Source organism: Oryx dammah, unplaced genomic scaffold (assembly GCF_014754425.2).
Source record: "Oryx dammah isolate SB20612 unplaced genomic scaffold, SCBI_Odam_1.1 HiC_scaffold_5, whole genome shotgun sequence".
NCBI lineage: Eukaryota > Metazoa > Chordata > Mammalia > Artiodactyla > Bovidae > Oryx > Oryx dammah.
Genome location: NW_024070189.1, coordinates 10,460,184 through 10,482,892, shown reverse-complemented (window position 1 = coordinate 10,482,892; position 22,709 = coordinate 10,460,184). Strand labels below are relative to the sequence as shown.

Genomic DNA, 22,709 nt, shown 5'->3' with positions numbered 1-22,709 from the left:
CACGAACATTTCATGTGACTGAGCAAAGTAAGATAGTTACACAAAATGTTCATAGCAATATTCATTGTTATGAATTGTATTCCCTGAGTGTTCTCTTATGATTTTTCATGGCTATTATTTCTTTATAAAAATCCTGTGGCCTATTTATGATCAATATTTATTATATTTCTTTTTAATACCATAGTTCAAAAAAAATTTTTTTTCAAGATCTATACTACCACAAGCAGGATTCCTGCGTAGCTTCAAGACTTCAAGCTATTTGTCAGTATGGCAAATCAGCATACTTTCCTATCTATCTTTATATTGCCATATTTCATATTTCAATATACGTTTCATTTATTTAGCAAGTATTTATGAAGAAATAAAAACCCAACAAATCTATTTAAAAATAATAACAGAATTAAAAAATGCTAATTAATATCTATGTCATTATTATAATCCTAAGTCTACGGTTGTCTTTCTTTCAGTTAATCAGAAGCTAACCAAACACATGATTCATCAAATATCTGTTGAATATCAGTGAAAAACAAATAGCTATGTTTAATTCCATGAGAAAACTAAAAAATCAAAATATACTAACATTCACAAATACCACATATAAAAAGTCATGAAATCAATTTGGCCCAAGGTATTAAATATAAATTTGCTACAGTATATTCCTAGAATATGCTAAATAATCATTATTAAAACAGTAAAATTAAGTTACATCTGTTATATCATTGCAGAGTAATGTTCACAATTTTGTGAATAAGTAAAAAAATGTATTGAATATAAATGGCTTATAAATGCAATTAAGTGAATTAATTTATTCACTAATAGAAAAGAATAATTATATTATAAATTATAGACAGAAGAACTATTCAGTAATAGAAATAAACAATTAAATAAATTAAATTATAATAAGTAATTACATCTATTAGCAAATAGTTTTTTATGTATTATATATAATATAATTATCATTTGGCCAAAAAAAATAAAAAAAAACAAGCTGGTGTGAATTATTGCTACAAGATCACCTTTTCTCTCAATGATATGATAATTTTAATTTGACATTTCAGGGTAAGTAAATCTGGATACTACACAGATAAAGATACTGTCGATGAATGCTAGGTTTAGCTTTCAGTAATTCTTTATTAATATTAGATTTACATATTTCTGCCAGCGTTCTAGTCCTAAGTAAACGGTCTTTGAAGAAATTACACATTTTAGCAACAGAAGAAAACTCACCTTATTACAAAATTGTGACTGTCGATCTCTTTTCCACACTCACTGTCCAGCAGAATGCCCGAGTTTCCAACAACAGCGCAAGTCTTAAACCTGCGGTTTTTCATTGGCGAAACTTCAGGCAGGAGGCTGTGCAGGTCCTGAGAAATGTTTAGTGTCCGACGCCTGTCCAGCACGTAGTGTATGACGTCACCAGGCTTAAAGCTGCTCTTGACCACAGAGACGTCTCGTTCGGCATCTAGGAAACGAAGAATGTTCTTCCTGTATTTGAGATACAAGCAAAGTTTCCCATTAACGACAACGCATCCAAGGACTGGTGACACGTTATTGACTGGGGGATTTTTGCAGAAATTAACGCCGGTGGCAAGCAATTTGTTATGTAAGTGAAACTGAAACATATCTGGTCAATAATGTTCAGGAAACAAAAGATGCATGAACGCGTCTCTGGTCAATAAAGAGGTAATATCATTTATAAAGAAACACATTTGGTAATTAAACCCACCAATTAAGTTGATACTATAGGAAATAAAATATATTTTTAAAAAGTCATTTACACATAGTTTTTCAATGATTCTGTAAGTAGATATACACTATATACACCCATATGTGGAGTGAAAAAGGCCCCCTATCTATCAAACAGAAAATTAGTTTATTAAATGAAATACTATTGCCATGACTTGACTTTCCTGAGCCTGATAGTATTCTGCCAACCTTCATTAATTATCCATAATCATCTATTTTGTTCAGTATTGTCTAGTTAAGGTGCATAGAAGAAACTTGAAATTGTTTGGAATTATACTTTAGTTAGCTCTATTAAAGGACTGATTGTTCCAATAAAATTATTGACACTTACCAAATCAGGTGTATATTGTAATTATTTGAAGTAATGCTAAAGCTACAGTAATATGTACTTATGAAAGTTTCTCTCCAAGCTCAAGAATCCTGGAAATAGGATGGCTATACTAGAGGAAAACATGGAGAGATAGAATACTGGACCTTGTACAGCAGGGACAGCTCACTGTCTCTGTGTTCTTTCTTCCCTTCTCTCTTTTCCTAATCGAATCTTCCAAGTTTTACTTGGGGACATGGATGCTCAGCTAGAACATGTCCAAGTGTCCAAACCCAAGTATCGCTGGATTTGGTCATCTGAGTTAGTTTTCTTAAACAGGATATGAGTGGATCAAGTATATTCCTATAGGAGAAAGAAAGAAGCTTCCAACTGGTTTGACCGGCCCACTGAATTTTTTAAAAGTTTTAATCGGAGGATACTTGCTTTACAATGTTGCGGTAGTTTCTGCTATACAACAACGTGAATCAGCTGTAAGTACACACATATCTCCTCCCTCTTGAACCTGCCTTGTACCCGTCCACCCATTCCACACCTCTGGGTCATCACAGCACCAAGGTGAGCTCCCTGTGACCCACTGTATTTTAAAGTTTCCCTCCTGTGGAAGCTTAGCCTATCCCCTATCTACTAAACAAATTGGTTAACAGATGTGAGAAGCTACATGAAAATATATGCATTTATGCTAAGTTAGATGATGGAAAATGAGAAAATAGATACAGCTGCCTGGAAAGCTGGTGACTCCTGGCATGATACAGGATAGCATCTGCTAAAACTGTGGTCTGTAATAACCTGAGAGTCATATTCTACATATAATAGCTTGTTGCTCTTGGATAACTATGTTGGTTACCCCTTTCAGCAAGGCACTAAAAGAGGTTAAGTCAGACACGAAACAGCCAAGTTGCAAGCTGAGATAGAAGGAAGTAAGTCTAGCAATGGCTTATAGTTTAAACTGTGTGAAAGTTCAGTAATTGGGACCTCCCAAATGTTTCCAGTAACTCATGGACAGAGGAGCCTGGCAGGCCCCAATTCATGAGGTCGCAAAGAGTCAGACACGACTGAGTGACTTTCACTATATATTAACAAAGAAATATCTATGAACCTAGCTTACAAAAGTCTTAGACTGCTTGATCCTCAAGTTACCAAACAGAGACCCACTAGAAGAAATCTGAGAAAGCAGTCTTCTGAGTTGGACGTTGGATATTATTTACTGAAGTGCTCTTAACTCCAAGCTTGAATTTTCAGAAAGCACAAAACAATGTCATTATTATAATATTCATGATATGATAGATACATTTTCCTCTAATGATATTACTGTTTAAGCTTCATCACTATTTGTAAATTTTATTATTGAGCAAAAAATATGATTTCTTCTTAACACTCCAACAAAAGGGAAATTCCCCAAATCCTACTTATAAGCCAGAGGCATGACTAGCAAAGAGGGATGTAAAACAACTCATATCTTTGCTTATCACCACTCTAATGACAGAAAGTAAAGAGGAACTAAAGAGCCTCTTGATGAAGGTGAAAGAGGAGAGTGAAAAGGCTGGCTTAAAAGTGAACATTCAAAAAACTAAGATCACAGAGTCTAGTCTCTTCCCTTCATGGCGAATAGAAAGGGGAAAAGTGGAAGCAGTGACAGATTTTATTTTCTTGGGCTCCAAAATCACTGAGGATGGTGACTGCAGCCATGAAATTAAAAGACACTTGCTCCTTGGAAGGAAAACTATGACAAATCTAGAGAGCGGAAACTATGCCTTTTCCAATAGTCATGTACAGATGTTAGAGTTGGACCAAAAAGAAGCCTGAGTGCTGAAGAACTGACACTTTTGAACTGTGATACCAGAGAAGACTCCTGAGAGTCCCGAGACAGCAAGGAGATCAAAGCTGTCAATCCTAAAGGAAATCAGCCCTGAATATTCATTGGAAGGACTGTTGGTGAAGCTGAAGCTCCAACACTTTGGCCACCTGATGCGAAGAGCTGGCTCATTTGAAAATACCCTCAAGCTCAGAAAGATTGAAGACAGAAGGAGAAGAGGGCAGCAGAGGATGAGATGGTTAGATAGCATCACCGACTCAATGGTTATAAATTTGAGCAAACTCTGAGAGTTAGTGGAGGACAGAGGAGACTAGTATGCTACAGTTGCATGGGTCACAAAGAATCGGACGTAACAGCTACCGAACAACAACAATCTTTCCTTTTCTTTTTATTTATTTCTTAATTAGAATATAATTGCTTTGCAAATGTTTTAGTGTCTGCTCTACAAGACGAATGAGTTAGATGTCTACACATATTCCTTCCCTCTTGAGCCTTCTCCAACCTCCCCCATCCCACCTGCCTAGATCATCCCAGAGCAACAAGCTGAGCTCCTTGTACAAAAGAGCAGCTTCCCACCAGCTATCTCTTTTGCACATGGTAGTCAAGGTGTAATTGACATTGCAAATGTCAATGCTACCTTCTCAATTCGCCGCCCCACTCTTTCCTTCCCCCACCATCTCCACAAGTATGCCCTCCACACCTGCCTCTCTATTCCGGCCCTGCAAATAGGTGCATCAGTACCGTTCTTCTAGAGTCCATATGCATGTGTTAATATGTGGTACTCGATTTTTCTCTTTCTGACTTACTTCAATCTGTATGACAGAATCTAGGATCGTCTATATCACTACAAATGGCTCTCACACTAGTCAGAATGGTCATCATCAAAAAACCATCAAAAACAATAAATGCTGGAGAGGGTGTGGAGAAAAGGAAACCCTCTTGCACTATTGGTGAGAATGTAAATTGATACAACCACTCTGGAGGTTCCTTAAAAAACTAAAATAAAACTATAATATGACTCAGCAGTCCCACTACTGGGCATATACCCTGAGAAAACCGTAATCCTTTGGTTTTACTTTGGTTTGCTTTAAACACATCCCACTTTAATGTGTGATCTAATTAGGAAACCAGATCACTGAATATTTTATTTGTCCAAATTTGATACACAAGGAATATGCCCATTAGCTCTGAAAAAAAAGAACATTTTTTGAATTTTTATCAAATATTTGGATTATCAGGCTTGTAAGGAGTAAAATTTATACAGGAAAATGTATATAAATGCCCTACAAATGAAAATTTAAAATTAACAAACCTTATAAGGCATCATAATAGTCATCTTAACAAAGTACAGACTACATCAGAAGAGAATCACTGTTGAAATCAGCAACCATGGAGCATATGAATTGCAGAAAATTAAGAAGCCTTTCATTATGTTAAGCACATGTGATCCTCCATAAAAGTTAACTAGCGCCAAGAGCAGCAATCAACTTTTGTACATATTAACTCCCACTTACTTCTCTGGTGAAAAAATTAAGTAATGCCTGATACCTGTATTTTAACAAATTTTTTTTTCATTTCCTGTGAAAATGACAAGCTTGACTTTAAAGACTGCACGGATGTGGTCGAATTGACAAACTAGATGATGTTTATCATTTTCCTTTGAACATAATTTAAAGGAGTTGCTGTAGGTATTTGAAGATTTAACACAGGAGTTGTGGTATGTTTGCAAGCCTAAGGTGAATGGATTACAGGTCCAGCTTTGAAAAAGGACTCTTTAGCATGAAAATCTAAAAGGGAAAATCCCCTTACTCATAACGTGAACACTTAAATGCTTGTCAACGGATGGCAAGAGGGACTTTCCAATCACAGTATCTTTGCTGTGTTATAAAAAGTTAGCAGCAAAAATATTTTCCAACACAGGTCTCTAAATCTCTGAGTTTATATAAGTTCATTCTTAGGGAAAATTGATATTTAAAAAGTGGACTCTAAGAGTTCAGGAAAAAATAATGCTTAATGTGATAAATAAGTATTAAGTACAGATGATATTATTGTATATATTATTCCAATGCTGTCTTACAGGCTCAACAGTGTTTTTTTTTTTTTTTTAATGGAAGCAGTAACAATAGTAAAAGTACTTTACAAAACAGAATACAAAACACCAATTCACACAGACTAATTGAAATACAAAAATGTAATCTTCTCAGATAAAACTCGGAACAATTGTTGCCATAGAATTTGCTTTCTTAAGCTGAAAAGGGGAGGTGGACCTTGAATGCCTCCAGCTTATTCTTTTTCCTACATTGAACCAAACTTTTCATTTCTATGGGCTTAAACCTATGCTTTGAGTATTATCTGAGCTAAAATTCTTGGTGTAGGGTGAAATAAAGACTGAAAATAATTACAATGAGTGAAAATATTGATGAAAATGCTTGATATTTGTTTGGAAACAGTAAAGAAAATTTAGTTGTTTTTTTTTTTCTCCCCAGTAGGTTGTATTTTTTAGATTATAGATTTAATGTAATATAAAAATTATATGGATTTGCTAAGTCTAATTGTTGTTCAGACTATAAATCTATTGAAGAAAAAACCAGAACAAATAAAGTGAGGGGGTGCTTAGTTGTGTCCAACTCTTTGTGACCACAAGGATTGTAGCCCACGAACCTCCTCTGTCCATGGGATTTTCCAGGCAAGAACCAGGGGATCTTCCCAACCCATGGATCACACCCAAGTCTCCTGCATTTCAGGGAGATTGCTTACTGCTGAGCCACTGGGTAAGCCCCAGAAAGAAGAAAACTAGTGCTTAAATATAATTAACTGAATGTCATTGGGAGCCTGAAAAGCTCCTGCACTTATGCTGAACTGAAACATGTTAAGTATTACCAAGGGGAACATACATGCTTTGCTCAAAAGATAAAACTGACATGAATGAAAGCAGCTCGTTAAAAAAAAAAAAAAAAAACCTACTTTGGAAAGAAATAGAAAACTCCAATTTCTGGACGTGGAAGCATGAATCAACAGAAGCTAATGTTGAATATGCAGGCTGTACCAGTGTAAGCTTTCTTAATATGTGGTCAAGTTATTACCAGCTTTTTAAAGCAGAGAATTGTGTTGTTTGTGTGTGACTTCAAAGAACAACACAACGGAAGGGTTTCATCTGAGCCACCGAGGAAACCAGGAAGGACTCCTTACAGGCCTTTAACTGTTACTTTGTAAGCATAATGTAACATATGAAACCCTATTCCAAAAGCAAACACCTAAATTCAGCAACTGTCTTAAAGATAAAGATAAACTGACAGAATCAGAAAATATTTTTCACTTTTGCTAAGACTAAAAAGTTAGTCATAAAGATAGTATTTTGTTAGGCAATGTTGGCTTAAACTGAAAGACTGGTTTAGACTGTGAAACTAACAGGAATAGATGCTATACAGAAACTTTTCAACTGAATTTTCAACTACAACTTCCCTTTCAGCGTCACCCACCACTTGAAATAGCAGCTGCAGAGTCCTGGGGAATTAATTTACTAAACATTGTTTTCACTTGTGAAATGTTAAATATAGCTAACCTATCACCAGGTGCCACTCCTTCTTCTCTGTAGGTTTCCTGTCAACAGCAAGCACACGTGCTGTGGCAGCTAAAATTTAATCTAAATGACATTGTTGACTTCATCAGTAAGTATTGTGAGGCGAATCTTACAGCTGGAAAGCATCACACGTTGAGAAACGCATTAGGTAGTGATACACATATATTAGGAATCAGTTTTTGCAAACTTTTGACTCTAGACAAAAATCATTGAATCAATTCAATTGTTTTCGCTGAAAAAAAAAAAAGTTTAAGAAATGCCAAGTGTTTCATTACGCCTAGAAAAAGCAGACGATTTTTTTGTCTCAAAAGATCAATTCTGCAAGGTAACGTGCCTTAAAGCTCTGAAACAAACAAACAAACAAACAAAAACATAACCTATAGCTTGTTGGAAAAGGACATGGCAATCCACTCCAGTACTATTGCCTGGAAAATCCCATGGACAGAGGAGCCTGGGTTTTTAGGGCTTCTGAGCTTAGGGTTCTAGCTGTTATAGGAAAGATATTCTAGTTAGTTTAAAATAAAAAAATTCTGAACACAACTAAATGAAAAGGCAAAACTGTCTTAAAAAAGCTTGAAGAAAAGCCTGTTTTAGTTTAATTTACACCTCAGGTAGCCATTTGATATTTGGTTCAGCATTTGGCAATACTGGATGAATACTGTTATATTTTATTATGTTAGAGCAAAAAAACTCCACCTTGTGAACTTTACATAAAGATGCGTTTTAATAGTATGCACTTTTAGTATTAAACTTGAGCCTTCTAAAATATTTATCTCATAATAAGAGGCTCTGGTTCCACAGTCAGAGAGGCCTGGCTTTGAAGGATGACCGGGGAACTAATGCACTGTGAGACCCAAAATGGTCACTTACTGGACAAGTAGAACTGTATGTGGACCTTCTTCTATAGTAAATCAATGCGTGCAACAGCAAATTATTGTTGACAGCTGAAGCACGTACAAATTTGCTGTTATGGTTAGTCAACCTACAAACTGTATCCATTGAGGAACTTTGATATATAATGACACTACGAGTTGAAAATATATTTGCTGACTAATCATGATGTGCTTATTCTGATCCTGATGAGCAGTAGCTGAGCTCATATATTTCCGTACATTTATATCTGGTATTGTAATTCTTTAGATTCTTATTCAACATATGAAAAATGAGGGAACAAAAAGAAACAACCCAAAGATGAAAAAAAAAGTCAAGTCACAAATGTTGGACATGACTAGTACAATTTCTCAGTACATTGTTCATAGATATACTGACAACATCTGATGCATCTTAAACATGTCATTTCTTAGCTTACAATATAAAGAACAAGCTGCTGCTGCTGCTGCTGCTGCTGCTGCTGCTGCTGCTAAGTCACTTCAGTCGTGTTCAACTCTGTGCAACCCCCTAGACGGCAGCCCACCAGGCTCCTCCGTCCCTGGGATTCTCCAGGCAAGAGAAAGAACAAGCTACTAACAATAAAATCAAGCCTTTAACCAAGCTAATTAGTTTAATTGTGAAGTTAGCTGTGGGATGCGTAAACTTCCCTAAATCTCGATGAGTTTTCAAAGTACAATGAACTAATATATGAAATCATCTCTCTCAGATAACTCCCCAGAGGTACAGTTGTTTGATGAATATATATGAATCCTTTCTTGATGTGCATATGCAGGCAGCAGAGTGTATACAGGGCTGGAAGAATTAGTAATAAGAAAGAAAATCATGTCTACCAAAGTAGGGGAAAACAATTTATCTTCAGTGACTGTTTCACATTTTAATGCAAATAGATAAATAATTTATTAGGAATGTCACAAGAGCATTATAAGTTTAATGAGATTTCAAAAATGAGAAAGATTTGTAAGCACTGTTCAATCATGTAAGATCAAAATTGACTAGTTGTAATGTCTTAATCAAAAACTTCAAAGTAGAATTTTGAAAACACTTGTAAAATAGGCCCACACCCACTCACTGACACAAATTTAATGTGGTTCTTCATAAATGCTATAGATGTGGGGAAAAACAAAGGAAAATAACCAAAATTAGTTTTAGGTTGGACTTAAAAAGAAAGTTAAGCCACTAACTAGCTATTTTATATTCTACATTTTTGTATATTAGGTGTCAAATTGATACGTATTAATCACTACTCTGATAGGAATTATATAATTTTTATAAACTGTATATTGAGCAGTAATGGTTTTATAAATTATTATTTCCTTGAAAGGAAGTGATAACTTTGTATGTCTTATTCAATATTTGCTCACTGTTTAATTGTTTACTTCTTTACCTGCTAAGGAGAACCATATGAAAAGAGTATTTACATTCCATTCACATTATGAGCTATTATAATTGAAAATAAATCACCCTTAAAGATATGAATGCAACTCTCATTAATTTGTAAAGTTGTAATAATAAATTGCTTGGGTCAACTTATGTTAAATACTTTTAGCTTGAATATCTTAAAAACAGCAATAGATGGAGCCTCATACCCTATGTAGTATTCATTTTTTCACAGATACTAAGAAGGCATGGCTAGATTTATTGATTAAACTATTGTTAATTATGTATTTTTATTTATTAGACTTTACCTGATTTATTATTCAGCATGGTTAGATATATTCATTACATTAATTATTAGATATAATAATTATATTAAGTATTTCAATTTCTGATTTTATTTTCTTTCATTACTTTCCTTTACTTGACCTACAGAACCTTATGTAATTGACACCTTTCTTGTCAAATCATTCACACTTCAAAGTTTTTTTTCTAGCCATTCTTGTAGATCATATATTTTCTTTTTAATCACCCATATCTCTCTCTGATCTACTTCTAAGAAATATTAAATCCTTACTCCATTCTAAACTCAAACACACTGTACTCATGGCCCTTTCTAGTTCCACATCCTGTAGCTTTTCCTTCATAATTATCTCATCTCTTAAAGGGTTTCTAAATGTCAATGTGGGCATAGAAGTATGAGATAGTAAGGATGACACTAGGTAGGTATCATGAGAAAACGGATGAAGGTATATATAAAACTGTCAACTGGAGACACCATGATTAGTGTTGGTTTCAGCCAAGGAAGTCTCAGGAGGAGTACAGGCCAGGCCCAGAGTTACACATTTTTCAGTCTCTCAAGAGAATATGAAAATCTGTACTTTTATAAGGAATCTGCTAATGCATTAGAACTGTTTGAAGTTTCCTTTTATCCGCTGGAAATAAATACTGATTGCTGCACATATTCTACCCAGGAGACACTGATTTATAAACTGTCAGAGTTGTCCTACATCTTCAGATGTCACTCATCTCCTGGTTCTTGTACTCTGCCTTCAAATATACAAAGTTCACCCTCAACTGAAAACACCAAACATATACCACTTGACATTGCTAAGTGTCAGGTTTAATTCCCATTTCCACTCCAGTCAGACTGAAAGTTTTAAAACAAAGAGGTCTACCAGTTCCTGCATTTCCATGGCACCCATCTCTTTTTAATTTGCAGCCACTCTTTCAATTATATTTTAACATGTAGTGAGTGCCTTCGATGCAATACATTCTATGAATTGCTATGCATACAGTGAAGATGAGGGTAGTAGATTCTTCCTTCAAGTAGCTTATTCTACATCATATATAGATGTGAGGCAAGAAGTGAGGACATAGAAACCCAAAGAGATCAGCCAGCTTACCCTCTTAACCACTAAACCACTCTTACAAAATCTATATGTTAATATTCAGTCATTGAGTAATTAGCATTTTACCAATGCTAGAAAATGCAATGTTTTATTATGTAAAGGATGGTTGTTCTCTTGAACTTTTAAGAGTTCTGATTTACTGAAATGCTCTGATTTAAACATGCCAAGCAACACAGCAAAGTAACTATAGTGAAAATGATCTTGTTTCCTCTATAATTAGGAAGGCCCTAACCTTCTTCTTAGTTATAGAATTATAACTGAATAAAACAAGATATAATGATATAGATAGGCGCTGTATTTGATTTCAAGAGCTTATCTAAATGAAAATACCAGAATCTTACAAAGAATAAACCTCTATTCTAAAAACCTTATTTGCTAATTTTTACCTGTTTAGGATATAATTATTGAATAAGTACTCATAGAGTTACTTACTCTACAAATAACTGTTGGCAAAAATAGCAGTTGAATAGGCTCTACTTGTATCCATTTTGAGAAAACACAAGATTATTAAAGACTTTAGAGAAGTTAAAGATAATTCTCAAAATATATGTCCATCCAGACAAAAGTATGTTAAACATTAGGGTTCTGCTGAATGTTTTATTTCATTAGTATAAAGGCAGTATGTTAAAAACTCACATATTCATCCTTATATTTCTGACTGTATAGTGATTTCAGTCTTATGACTTCACATCTTTCAGTGAGCAACATTAAGCACTGGTCCACTCTTACTGAAGTATTCACACTTAAACTATAAATCAAGCATTCAAGGTAAGTTTGCCAAGTCCAGTGTATTCTCGAACATGATGTGAAATTCATTATGCCTTATTAAAGAAACTCACCTTATTTCTAGGACCAAAGAGGAATTGATTTTCCAACCTTCTACAGAATGCTGGAAGATTGAAGAACCAGCCTTCCGAATGATTTTATCCGAACTATTGACAAGGGATCGACTCAAACACAGCTCACCTTCTCTGGAACAGAACACAATAAAAGCTTTGTAAAAATAAGAAACACTTTGTATAATATCATAATACCTGATTTAGATTATGGTGACAGCTTACAGATACAACGTTTTCTATATGTTAGAAGAAGTATAAGCATGATGAAAGGTATTACAAAGATTAGGTGAATATGACTTTATCAGGTAATCATTTACATTTATTATTTCACTTACTGTTTTTAAATAAAACTGGTTTCATGTAAAGAAAAGACCTTTGCGGTACTTAAAGGAAAAAATTCTCATCAAAGTTCTGCTCCCCTTTAATCCCTCCCTCCCTGCTGTGCGTAACAATAGAGACAGGATGTTTGGCCAGTTCTCCTGCATCTGTGTAACTGTGACTCCTAAGAGAGTAATTTTATTTTCACAGGAGACATGAGACATAACGGAAAGAGCTTTTGTTTTGGAGTAAGACGACGCTGGCTATCAAGTGATCTAGGCATGTTTGTGACTCTGTTGCTTGCTAGCGCCTAAATCCTTTGACCCTATTCTCTTTCCAGGCCACGGTGGCTTTCAACTCAGTTCAGTTGAGTTCAGTCGCTCAGTCGTGTCCAACTCTTTGCGACCCCATGAATCACAGCACGCCAGGCCTCCCTGCCCATCACCAACTCCCAGAGTTCATGCAGACTCATGTCCATCCAATCAGTGATGCCATCCCACCATCTCATCCTCTGTGATGAGGTGGCTTGAACCTTACCTTGAAAATTGCAAAAATATTAACTAATATGCTTCGACTTTGTGAGGATTAAATGGGACTCTGCACGTGAAAGTAATTTATAAAACAACTGAAGTGCTAATTCTGAAATTACATTGGTCTCAAAAAATCTCAACAATGAAGTGCTTTTCTGATAGTTGTTTGGGGAGGGGAGATAAGAGATTGCAATTGGGGGAATACTCATTCAGTAGCCATTATTATTGGTATTTTCGGTTATATCAAAAAATCAACTGTGCTACCCCCACCAATCAACAGCGTGAGGCAAGTATATCATGAGGCATACTAACTGCAGGGGTACTGACTGTAAGTGACAGATAGCTATGATGGCATTTAAGCCCGTAGGGCCTTTATAGTTGAAACTGTTCATTGTTCAGTAGACTACTTCTTGGCATTTTATTGATGTAAATCCAGACTCAGAGAATTAAAAAAAGCCTCCTGTCTATGGCCTAGCCCTTTCAAATCTGTATTTCTTTACATGTCACCTCTTAATTTTTTTTTAGAATCTCAAGAACATAGTTAAAAAGCAGCATGGCTATTTGCTCAGTCACAAAGTCTAAATCTGTGTTTATTATGTAGGCAATCCTCCCCTACTATCAATGGAAACACTGCCTGTGCAACAGCTGCTAGATGAATTCTGTAATTGGAGGCTTATAGTTTGGTATTTTGGTTTGCATTCTTTTTGAAACATGTAGTTCCAATTTGAAGCAACTCAAAGCATCTAATGCAACTACTCCCTGTAAAATTTAGAAGTCTATAAAAATTAATATTTTAAACTGTTCTACTGATGAAAACAATACACTCACATGCCTAGGCATGGCTAATAATAGGCATTTTATAGAGGTCATTTAGGATGTAAGGAAACAGGGTGCAATGACTACTCAGTGACCCAGAGTCAATTTTTGTATTACATGTCTAATCATGATAACTATATATGAATGAAAATGTGGATGTACAGAGTTAACCTTCATACTTTTGGAGATGCACTTCCAAAAGTACACAAATATTGGACACAAATAATGGACACAAATATTTCTAGGGGTCAGTATCTTCCCAGTCTTCATCTTGTTAATAGTTGGCCTGTCAATTCATCTTTTTCTGAACACAGATTGCTACTGTCAGGCGAGTGTACGCTCCTCGGTTTCTGTCTCCTCACAACGAAGATTTGGAGTGACAGACATTAAGGCCCCCTCGGCGTGTACAGCTCTGGGGTCTTGGACAGGCCATGTTATAGCTCTCAGGTCGCGAACGGACCATGTTATAGCTCTTAGACAAATCAGTGTTACAGTTCAGTGTTACAGCTCCATTTCATTTAGAAGATAGCAGGAAAATCCACCTTCCAGGCGTGAGGGCACTTTGATCCAAAGACACGAAGAGAAGAGTGCCCCAGCGCGCAGCGGCAGGAGAGAGAGCCCTTTGGCTCCTCTTTTTATTATTATTTTTCTTCCCCCGGGCCTGCCATATGCAGATTTGGCTTAGTCAGGAATGCTATTCTACTTGAAGTCCTCACTCCGGTCCTCGGACCTTCCTTTGACCTTCCTCTGTTCTATTTTCGCGGGCTTTTTCCTTCCTTGTCTTTTAGCCATCACCATTTTGGACTCCTTTTCCCTATTACAATTAAAATAACTTTTTGCCACCAATAAACTTTTATAGAAGAAGTAAGCTGGCGTTTTAAATACCTGTGGAAGATTGCTTTACTGACAGGTAGATAAAGATACATTTTTATAAAGCAGAATGATTGCTGCAATATGGTATGCAGCCTTTTCAGAACTGCAAAGATTTAAAGAAGTGCTTTAAAAGTTTAAATCAGTTTTATTAATATATTAACAAAATGCTGCCACATTACTCTGCCCTTTGAATTGTTTTGTTTTCAGTAAACTGGTGATCCGCCAAACTTCAGACTTTTACTACTGGAAAGTATTTTGAATGAAAGTATCTACAACTAGTCACACTTCTCCTTGAAGTCAGTGGAACTCATGTGTGAGAAGGTCAGGCTTCCAGCAATCTGAGGCTCTGGAGCAAACTTCTTTGTATAAAGTTAAATGAGTCCCAGGGGCTTCTTCACTTGTGACCTTGGTAGTACTTGGTCTTGGACAAGCCTTTTCCTTCCTGTGAATGCAAGGCATGAGGGATGTTGCCACCCCCTCCTAGCTTCTCATTCCAGATCCAAACAGCTGCACTGAAAACATTTCTTGCAGGGGCTATATAGAGGAAGGTTCAACATATACTTCTAAAGGGATAATTACATACCATATAAAAGAAATAAAGCAACATATAAAGTATTCTTGCTTATACGCAGCTAAAACACCCACTTAGATGGCCATCCATGTAATACCAGGGATAAAATCAGTAGTTATGTTACTAGACTTTATAAATATTTTTCTCTTTGAAATATGAGTTGCCATGCATTGCTATAATTTTATTCTATTAATTCTGCAGTACCTAACACATAGGATTAATTCAGTTTCATGAAATTAGGTACCCAAAAGCCCTGTATTCCACCTCATTGTAAACTCTTCTTGATTTGGCTTTGGAATCTGTTCTCTTAGGTTAAACTTCCTATTTAAAATGAAAATGTAAGTTATTTACGCAAAAAGAACTTGCATCAAACTAAGCCTCAAGAGAAATAGCAGGCAGTTTTGTGTTTTCATAACCTAAGTGTAAAACAACTAAAAAACAATGAAATGTGCTACCTTAACTTACAGCATATGGCTTTTAGTAGAATTCCAAATATAACATATGAAGTAACATGCAGATTCTGGTTTCCTGAGTTACCAGAGCACGTTCTACTCTAGAACAAACTGGAATGAACACTGCTGACAATGCTAAAACACTCTTAAGTATGAATGCTTATCTCCACTGTCAATCCTAAGTTTCAGAACTAATACTGGAGATAATCTAGTGAGACAACCTAAAGTGCACAGTCAAGTGAAAAAGAGATCTATAGATAATAAGAAAAGTACGTTAAACTGCCATTTAAAGTCCACCATTAAAAAAGTATGTGGCAAGTTTTAAGGAGTAACAAAGCAAATGTCTATTTGGTATTAAAGTTTGTTACCTTCCCAAATGCATTATTTCATTAAATGAGTACACCCACATAATTTTATCTGTAGGATCTTTAAGTTAGCATATTTCTAATTATATCCAAAGAACACAGTCAATAAAAGAATATGCCAACTGAGAGGCAAATGCCATTTTCCCTCATTAGGTAAAAATATCAGTTAAGAACAGAGCCCTTTATATCCCTAAATGCCCTTTCAGTTAAACTTTATTAACTAGCCAACAGATCAGGCAATTAATAGGCTAGCTTTGAAAGAAACAATTCTGAACATCCAATAATTACTCGACCTATCCTTCAATCATTGCTTATGGAATGATTCCATGCTGCTGGAATTCCTCTGGAGATGTGTGAATGTGGATGCTTGGTGTGGGAAGCTGAGCGGCTGTTTCTTGCTTTTCCTTCTGTGTGGAATGACTGCTCGATCCTGGATATAAGAAGAACCAGGTCACATCGACTCTAGGTAGGACCTCCAGTGTTAAAAGGCAGGCAGGTGGAATAAAGAAAGTAACTACCTGTCTGCTGCCAGATGGAAGCAGGTACGCTAAATCCGAATCCAGAAGGATGTTCTAAGATCCAAGGACTATGGAATTGCCCTTCACCGAATCTACGGCCCGCTCACAAGGTATGCAGCGGCGCCCTCAAAGGTCAGACTCCTGTTTACCTCTCGGGCGATGAACTGGCTTGGGTTCAGGCGGCCAAACCGCCACGCTGGGTTACTCATCGCCAAAGAAACCAGCCCCTCCACGTGGCTTGGGTAGAAAGAGAGTCAATGAGAAGAACCGTTGTTTGGGATGAGTCAACCCCGCCACCAGAAGCACTACTCGGGGGAGTTGATATAATCAGCTGCTATCCCCAGCTTTTCAGGGGCACGTTTCAGCCGAGGGGAAAGCGCTGGGGCGAGGGTGGGCTGGGGGACCAGCTGTCCTCCCGGTGCGCCCCCCCCCACCTCGAACCCCGGGCAGCGCCAACTCCCAGGTTTCAGCGAGGCGCGGCGCGCGCCGCCCCGCGTGGCTGTGATTGCGGGTTTTAATTACGGAGGAGGCGCGCGGGGGCCGACTGGAGCAGTAAAAGTTATTGTTTTATTTGTAAAGGGGGCCTGATTCTTGCAATAGAAGCTGGTTCCTCCACCCGGGCGGGCAGCTCTCTCGTGGAGGGGGGCCCGGAGAACCCCCGTTCCGCGCGCACCCCTTTTCCTGCTGGATGCGCCAGCCCCGCGCATCCTCGGAGGGGCGGGCTCGGCCCGGAGAAGGTGCGAGAGAAGCCCCGCGGGGCTGGCCCGACCCTCCAGCCCAGGTCGACGCCTGCTCGCCCCCCGCCTTCACTCCCCTCCCTTCCTCCTCCTCCCGGGCGCCCTGGGCTGCGCCCACCGGCCGGCAGAGGCCACAGGAGGCATGTCGCCCAGGAAAGGGGGAGCATCCCAAGACTCAAGGTGCGCCCCGCCTTCCTGCCGGCGGGTTACGGAGGCCTGGGGAGGGGGCCCCCCCGGGGTGCCCCCCACCCGTTCCTCCCGCTCGCGCCCCGCTGGGTGGCCCGCCGCCGAGGCCCCGACCCTCGGAGTCCTGGCCGAGGACGCGGCCGCTTTGTCTGGGCTCAAGGCGCGTCTGCGGAGCCCACCGAACCCGGAAGATCACCGAGAGCCTCGAACCCCACCCCCAAGCCTAGCTTCAGCCTCTCCCCCTCGGGCTCCGGTTCACCACCTCCCGAAAGACCCCTTTGTCCGTCAGCAAAGCCCCAGGTCTACCCAGGGATGCCCACTCATTCACCCCCGCCCCCCGCCCAGTCCTTCTGACAATCGAGCCAGGCTGTAAGGTTCAAGCCACCCCTTCCCAGTGTTAAGGACCTCACACAGTTCGGGGACCCCCCTCCCCGAATAGCCCATTTGGAGATTTATTGAGGCATAACAACCATCCGGCACATGCCTCTTTGGCTTTTTCATTCTCTTCCAGTCCCCTTCCACTGTACTTCTGTGTTAATTTTCTATCAAAGAACAGCGTCTTCTGTACGGATAAGCCGGCTTTTTGTTCACTTAAATTCTCATTACTTCGGGAAGAACAGGAATATTAAGAAATGGAGTGCGTTAAGTTTAGCGTGTGTGTGTGTGTGTGTGCGTGTGTGTGTGTGTGTGCGCGCGCGTGTACACACGTTTTAGCCGTCCTGTGCCCCCGCCTCCCCGCCCCAGCGTGCAAGGGTTCTATCTTCGTCCTCATCTTTAGGGAAAAGAAAAACCAGGCTGGCATCTCTGCCAGTGTGGAGTTTCCGATACCGACAGCAGACACCTCCGGATGAGGCAGGATTTCCGAAACAGGACTTCGAGCAGAGTTGACAACCAGGGGTCACATCCTCAGAAAGAAAAAAAAAAAAGAAAGAACATTTCCAAGCTATGTAAGCAACACAAAGTTGCAACCACCTCCTGGGTAAACTTCAAAGTCACAGAGGCTGGGGGGAGGGAGGAAGGAAGTGTGATATTTAGAGAACTGACTAGGGTGGAGGAAGATTCTGAACTCAACTAGACAAACTAAAGAAAAAGCAAAAATCTAGTCTGTGTGAAGTAGAACCCAGTTTCCAAAACTGTAACCATGACGCCCATGTATTTGACCCACGGACAGCAAAGAAGCAAGTATCACTGGTTGACCTGGAGTTTCTAACTCAAATGATGATACACAGATCTACTCGACGCCAAAAAAAAAAAAAAAAAAACTAACACAATTGTAAAGAAGAGGAGACGCATTTCCTACTTTCTGGGCTTTAACTTCAGCCTTTCAGGAAGCCAGTTTCTGCTGGTACCTCCCTTTAGTGCTAGCACAGAGAAAGAAGGAAGGGCAATAAAGACATTTGGACCGAGTTCTGCCCTGGGACTAAAAAGGGCAAGGGTGCCCGTTCTTTGTTGACACTCTGCGGGGACTTCTTTGGCTTGCGAGCCCCGGCACCAAGGCAACTGTCACTATCACCGCGCAGGGCAAGTTGAACTCCTACTGAGAACCCGCCGTGGAGAAATCACACACCTCAACAACATCCTTTGTTATTTACTTCACGAGACTAAGCCCTCACAGACGGACCCCACCGCTAACACGACCCCAACGCTCACTCGACCGCTTCTATTCACATCTCATTCACGGTTGGGCTTTTTGTCAGATCCTAGAATGAAGCTTTGCATTTACCCGATGAGTTGCGTCTCCTGGTGCTCCTCGGTCCGTGCCATCTCTTTTGTCTTATAAAAGATCAGGAGCAGACTGATCGTGCAGACCGTCCACCTCTTCCTGATGGAGCGCATCTTGGGTGCCCGGGAAACTCCTGGTGGCCCCAGCTCCCTCACCTCCTCTTCATAGAAAGATTCCGTTCGGGGGAGAGGTAGTCGCGGGGCGGGGGGGCCAAGATCTGTAAAAGCCGAGGAGACCGTGGAGCCGGAATCTCCCCAGCTGGTCTCGAGGGTCCTCTGCGGCCGAGCTCCGGCTGGTACCCGAGCGCTGCGCGGGGCGCTCTCTCTCGCGGTTCCCTCCAGCTCTGCCCGGGTCGGTCCAGCGCCTCCTCCCTGGGGCTTCGGTTCCTTTGCAGGAGAGACACCTTGTGCATTGGAGGTGGCGGCTGCTTCTGCAGCGGGGTTCGGGGGCGTCACTGGCCCTTCCCTTTTTGCTAGCATGGAAATGATGAGCAAAGCCAGCCAATCACGGCGCCGAGGGGGCGGAGGCTGCTGTTGCCTTCGGTCTCCGGCTGCTGCTTGCAGAGTAACGTCGCCGGCATTGCCTGCGCGGTGCGTAGAGAGGAAGCTCGCGAGCTCAGTCGTGTACATCCACAATCGCGCTCACACACACACACACACACTCACACGCACGCACCAGTGCTCGCACACCGTGGGAAGAGAGCGGCGCCCGAGGAAAAAGTCAGCTCGTCCTCTCGGGACAGCAAAGCTTGAGCTCGATCTGGGGACCAGGGCGCACCTAGTCTTGTCCGCTTCCGCGTGGAGAGGACCCCGCGGCTGGGGACATAGATCGGAGACGCGATCTGAGAGCTGAGGGTGGCTAGCAAGAGGGGTAGCCGCTTCCAGGCGTCTTTGCTAAATATACACCCTCGGGCGCGCACACAAGCCAAACGCAGGGCCTCCAGAGGGGAGTGAATGGGGGGCGGGAGGAGGAGGGGTTTGGAGGACGTTTGATATGCTGGGCGCCGCTCCATCCCGAAAGAAAAAACACACGCGCGCAAGAGCGGATCTCCCACTCTGGGTGGGTGGTGGATGACCAGCCCAGCTCAGAATCTGGCAAGGAACCAGTGAGATGGCAGAGGTGTCATCGGGGACTTGATGGATATTTAGGAGGGTCGATCGCTGCCATTTGAAAACTCCTCACGCAGAAGTCAAGGAAACTCCAATCCCACTTTAACTTTCCTGCGGAGAGATCAGAGTCTGAGAAACGCAGAATCTCCTTTTTAAAACGCAAGTAGACTTACACACACACACACCCATACACGCATACACACATGCACACACCCAGAAGAAAGAAGGGAGGAGAGAAGAAATGAAGGAAGGGAGGGAGAAAGAAGGGGGAAAAGGAAAAACAGCAAGCTCTTCTCTCAAAGCCTTGGTAAATTGTATTTAGCCTTTTCACCCTCTCTTTCCCTCTGCTGTTTGACTTCTACTGTACTGTGTGGCGGGAGCACTTTTTCCTTCCTAGATTCTAGTCTTCAGTTAGAGTCCCTCTCCAAGTCTTGGGTCCCATAGCCTCAGCCAGAGAGAAGCTTGCAACTTAGTTTGCCTTGGTTCGGTTTTTGCCTGGTGTGGGTATGGTGGAGGTGCATGGGGGAGTCAGTCCTAAAGAGAGACAGTGCCTGGAAGCCGGAATTTCCCCCATCTATCTGAGCAGGACCCAGACCCTCTGCTTTTAGTCCTTCCCCCAGAGCTCTCTCAATTCCATTTCTGTTCCTTCATGTTGAGCAGTGGCTCCAGCTGTCATCCGCCCTTGGCCGCTAGGACTTCCAGCTCCCTGAACTTAGAAATGGTGAGGTTCACTGCCAGTCCTCTGCTGGAGGGGAGCAATACTGGCAAAAATTTCTAGTCCCTTGACAGCATAAAATAACAAGGATAACAGCCAACACCTTTGCTTAAAAACTTGGGATCCCTGGCGATGTTTGCCATTCTTCACCTAAGATGTAGAAAGTTAAGAACCACTCAGGTCTCCAGCCTCCTGTTCACAGCAGAGTGAAAGGAAGTTGGGTCTAAAAAGCTCAAAGGAACAAGTAATTATGAACCTTTATTGACACTACAAGTGGCCCACTGGGAGCCTTTCGAGTTTATTGATGTCTCGGGAAATCCCGCTTGCATTAATGCAGCTTGATCACAGTTCCTTCTCAACTAGCAGAAACTGCAAGAATAAACAGCTTCTTATTTAAGTGAGAAGGGTGCCTGGATGCAGAGGAAGTGGGCAATGCATGGTTAGGATGTTAGCTAAGTTAACTTTTGGTGTTTAAGCAGTAAACATATTCTGAATTTCAAATAAAACACTATTTGCTGCTGCTGACAGAGTAATATATATAATTTAATTAAATTCATCCAACATTTCTTAAGCAATTCCTATGGACCAGAAAATGCCTTCAGTTCCGTTCAGTAGCTCAGTCGTGTCCGACTCATTGCGACCCCATGAATTGTAGCAGACCAGGCCTCCCTGTACATCGCCAACACCCGGAGTTTACCCAAACTCATGTCCATCGAGTTGGTGATGCCATCCAGCCATCTCATCCTCTGTTGACCCCTTCTCCTCCTGCCCCCAATCCCTCCCAGCATAAATCTTTTCCAGTTAGTCAACTCTTTGCATGATATGGCCAAAGTACTGGAGTTTCAACTTCAGCGCCACTCCTTCCAGTGAACACCCAGGACTGATCTCCTTTAGGATGGACTGGATCTCCTTGCAGTCCAAGACTCTCAAGAGTCTTGATCACACATCAAAAGCATCCATTCCTCGGTGCTCAGCTTTCTTCACAGTCCAACTCTCATATCCATACATGACCACTGGAAAAACTATAGCCTTGTCTAGACGGACCTTTGTTGGCAAAGTAACGTCTATGCTTTTCAATATGCTATCTAGGTTGGTCATAACTTTCCTTCCAAGGAGTAAGCGTCTTTTAATTTCATGGCTGCAGTCACCATCTGCAGTGATTTTGGAGCCCAGAAAAATAAAGTCTGACACTGTTTCTTCTGTTTCCCCATCTATTTCCCATGAAGTGATGGGACCGGATGCCATGATCTTAGTCTTCTGAATGTTGAACTTTAAGCCAACTTTTTCACTCTCCTCTTTCACTTTCATCAAGAAGCTTTTTAGTTCCTCTTCACTTTCTGCCATAAGGGTGGTGTCATCTGCATATCTGAGGTTATTGATATTTCTCCTTGCAATCTTGATTCCAGCTTGTGCTTCTTCCAGCCCAGCGTTTCTCATGATGTACTCTGCATATAAGTTAAATAAGCAGGGTGACAGTACAGTACACAGCCTTGACGTACTCCTTTTCCTATTTGGAACCAATCTGTTGTTCCCCGTCCAGTTCTAACTGTTGCTTCCTGGCCTGCATACAGATTTCTCAAGAGGCAGGTCAGGTGGTCTGGTATTCCCATCTCTTTCAGAATTGTCCACAGTTTATTGTGATCCACAGTGTCAAAGGCTTTGGCATAGTCAATAAAGCAGAAATAGATATTTTTCTGGAATTCTCTTGCTTTTTCAATGATCCAGCAGATGTTGGCAATTTGATCTCTGGTTCCTCTGCCTTTTCTAAAACCAGCTTGAACATCTGGAAGTTCACAGTTCACGTACTGCTGAA

The 22,709-nt window shown here is 40.4% G+C and overlaps 1 protein-coding gene across 1 annotated transcript in view; it reads right to left on the bottom strand.

Moving 5' to 3' along the window:
* The window catches only part of ST8SIA4 (ST8 alpha-N-acetyl-neuraminide alpha-2,8-sialyltransferase 4), a 102,240-nt gene extending 82,736 nt beyond the window's left edge, over nt 1-19,504 (bottom strand). The window contains exons 1-3 of the mRNA XM_040239747.1: nt 19,073-19,504; nt 11,984-12,115; nt 1,228-1,485 (exon numbers count right to left, since the gene is read on the bottom strand). Of these exons, the coding sequence (XP_040095681.1) occupies nt 1,228-1,485; nt 11,984-12,115; nt 19,073-19,185 (503 nt within the window). The 5' untranslated portion in view covers nt 19,186-19,504. The remainder of the gene's footprint in view (nt 1-1,227; nt 1,486-11,983; nt 12,116-19,072) is intronic.
* Nucleotides 19,505-22,709: the final 3,205 nt, after the last annotated feature.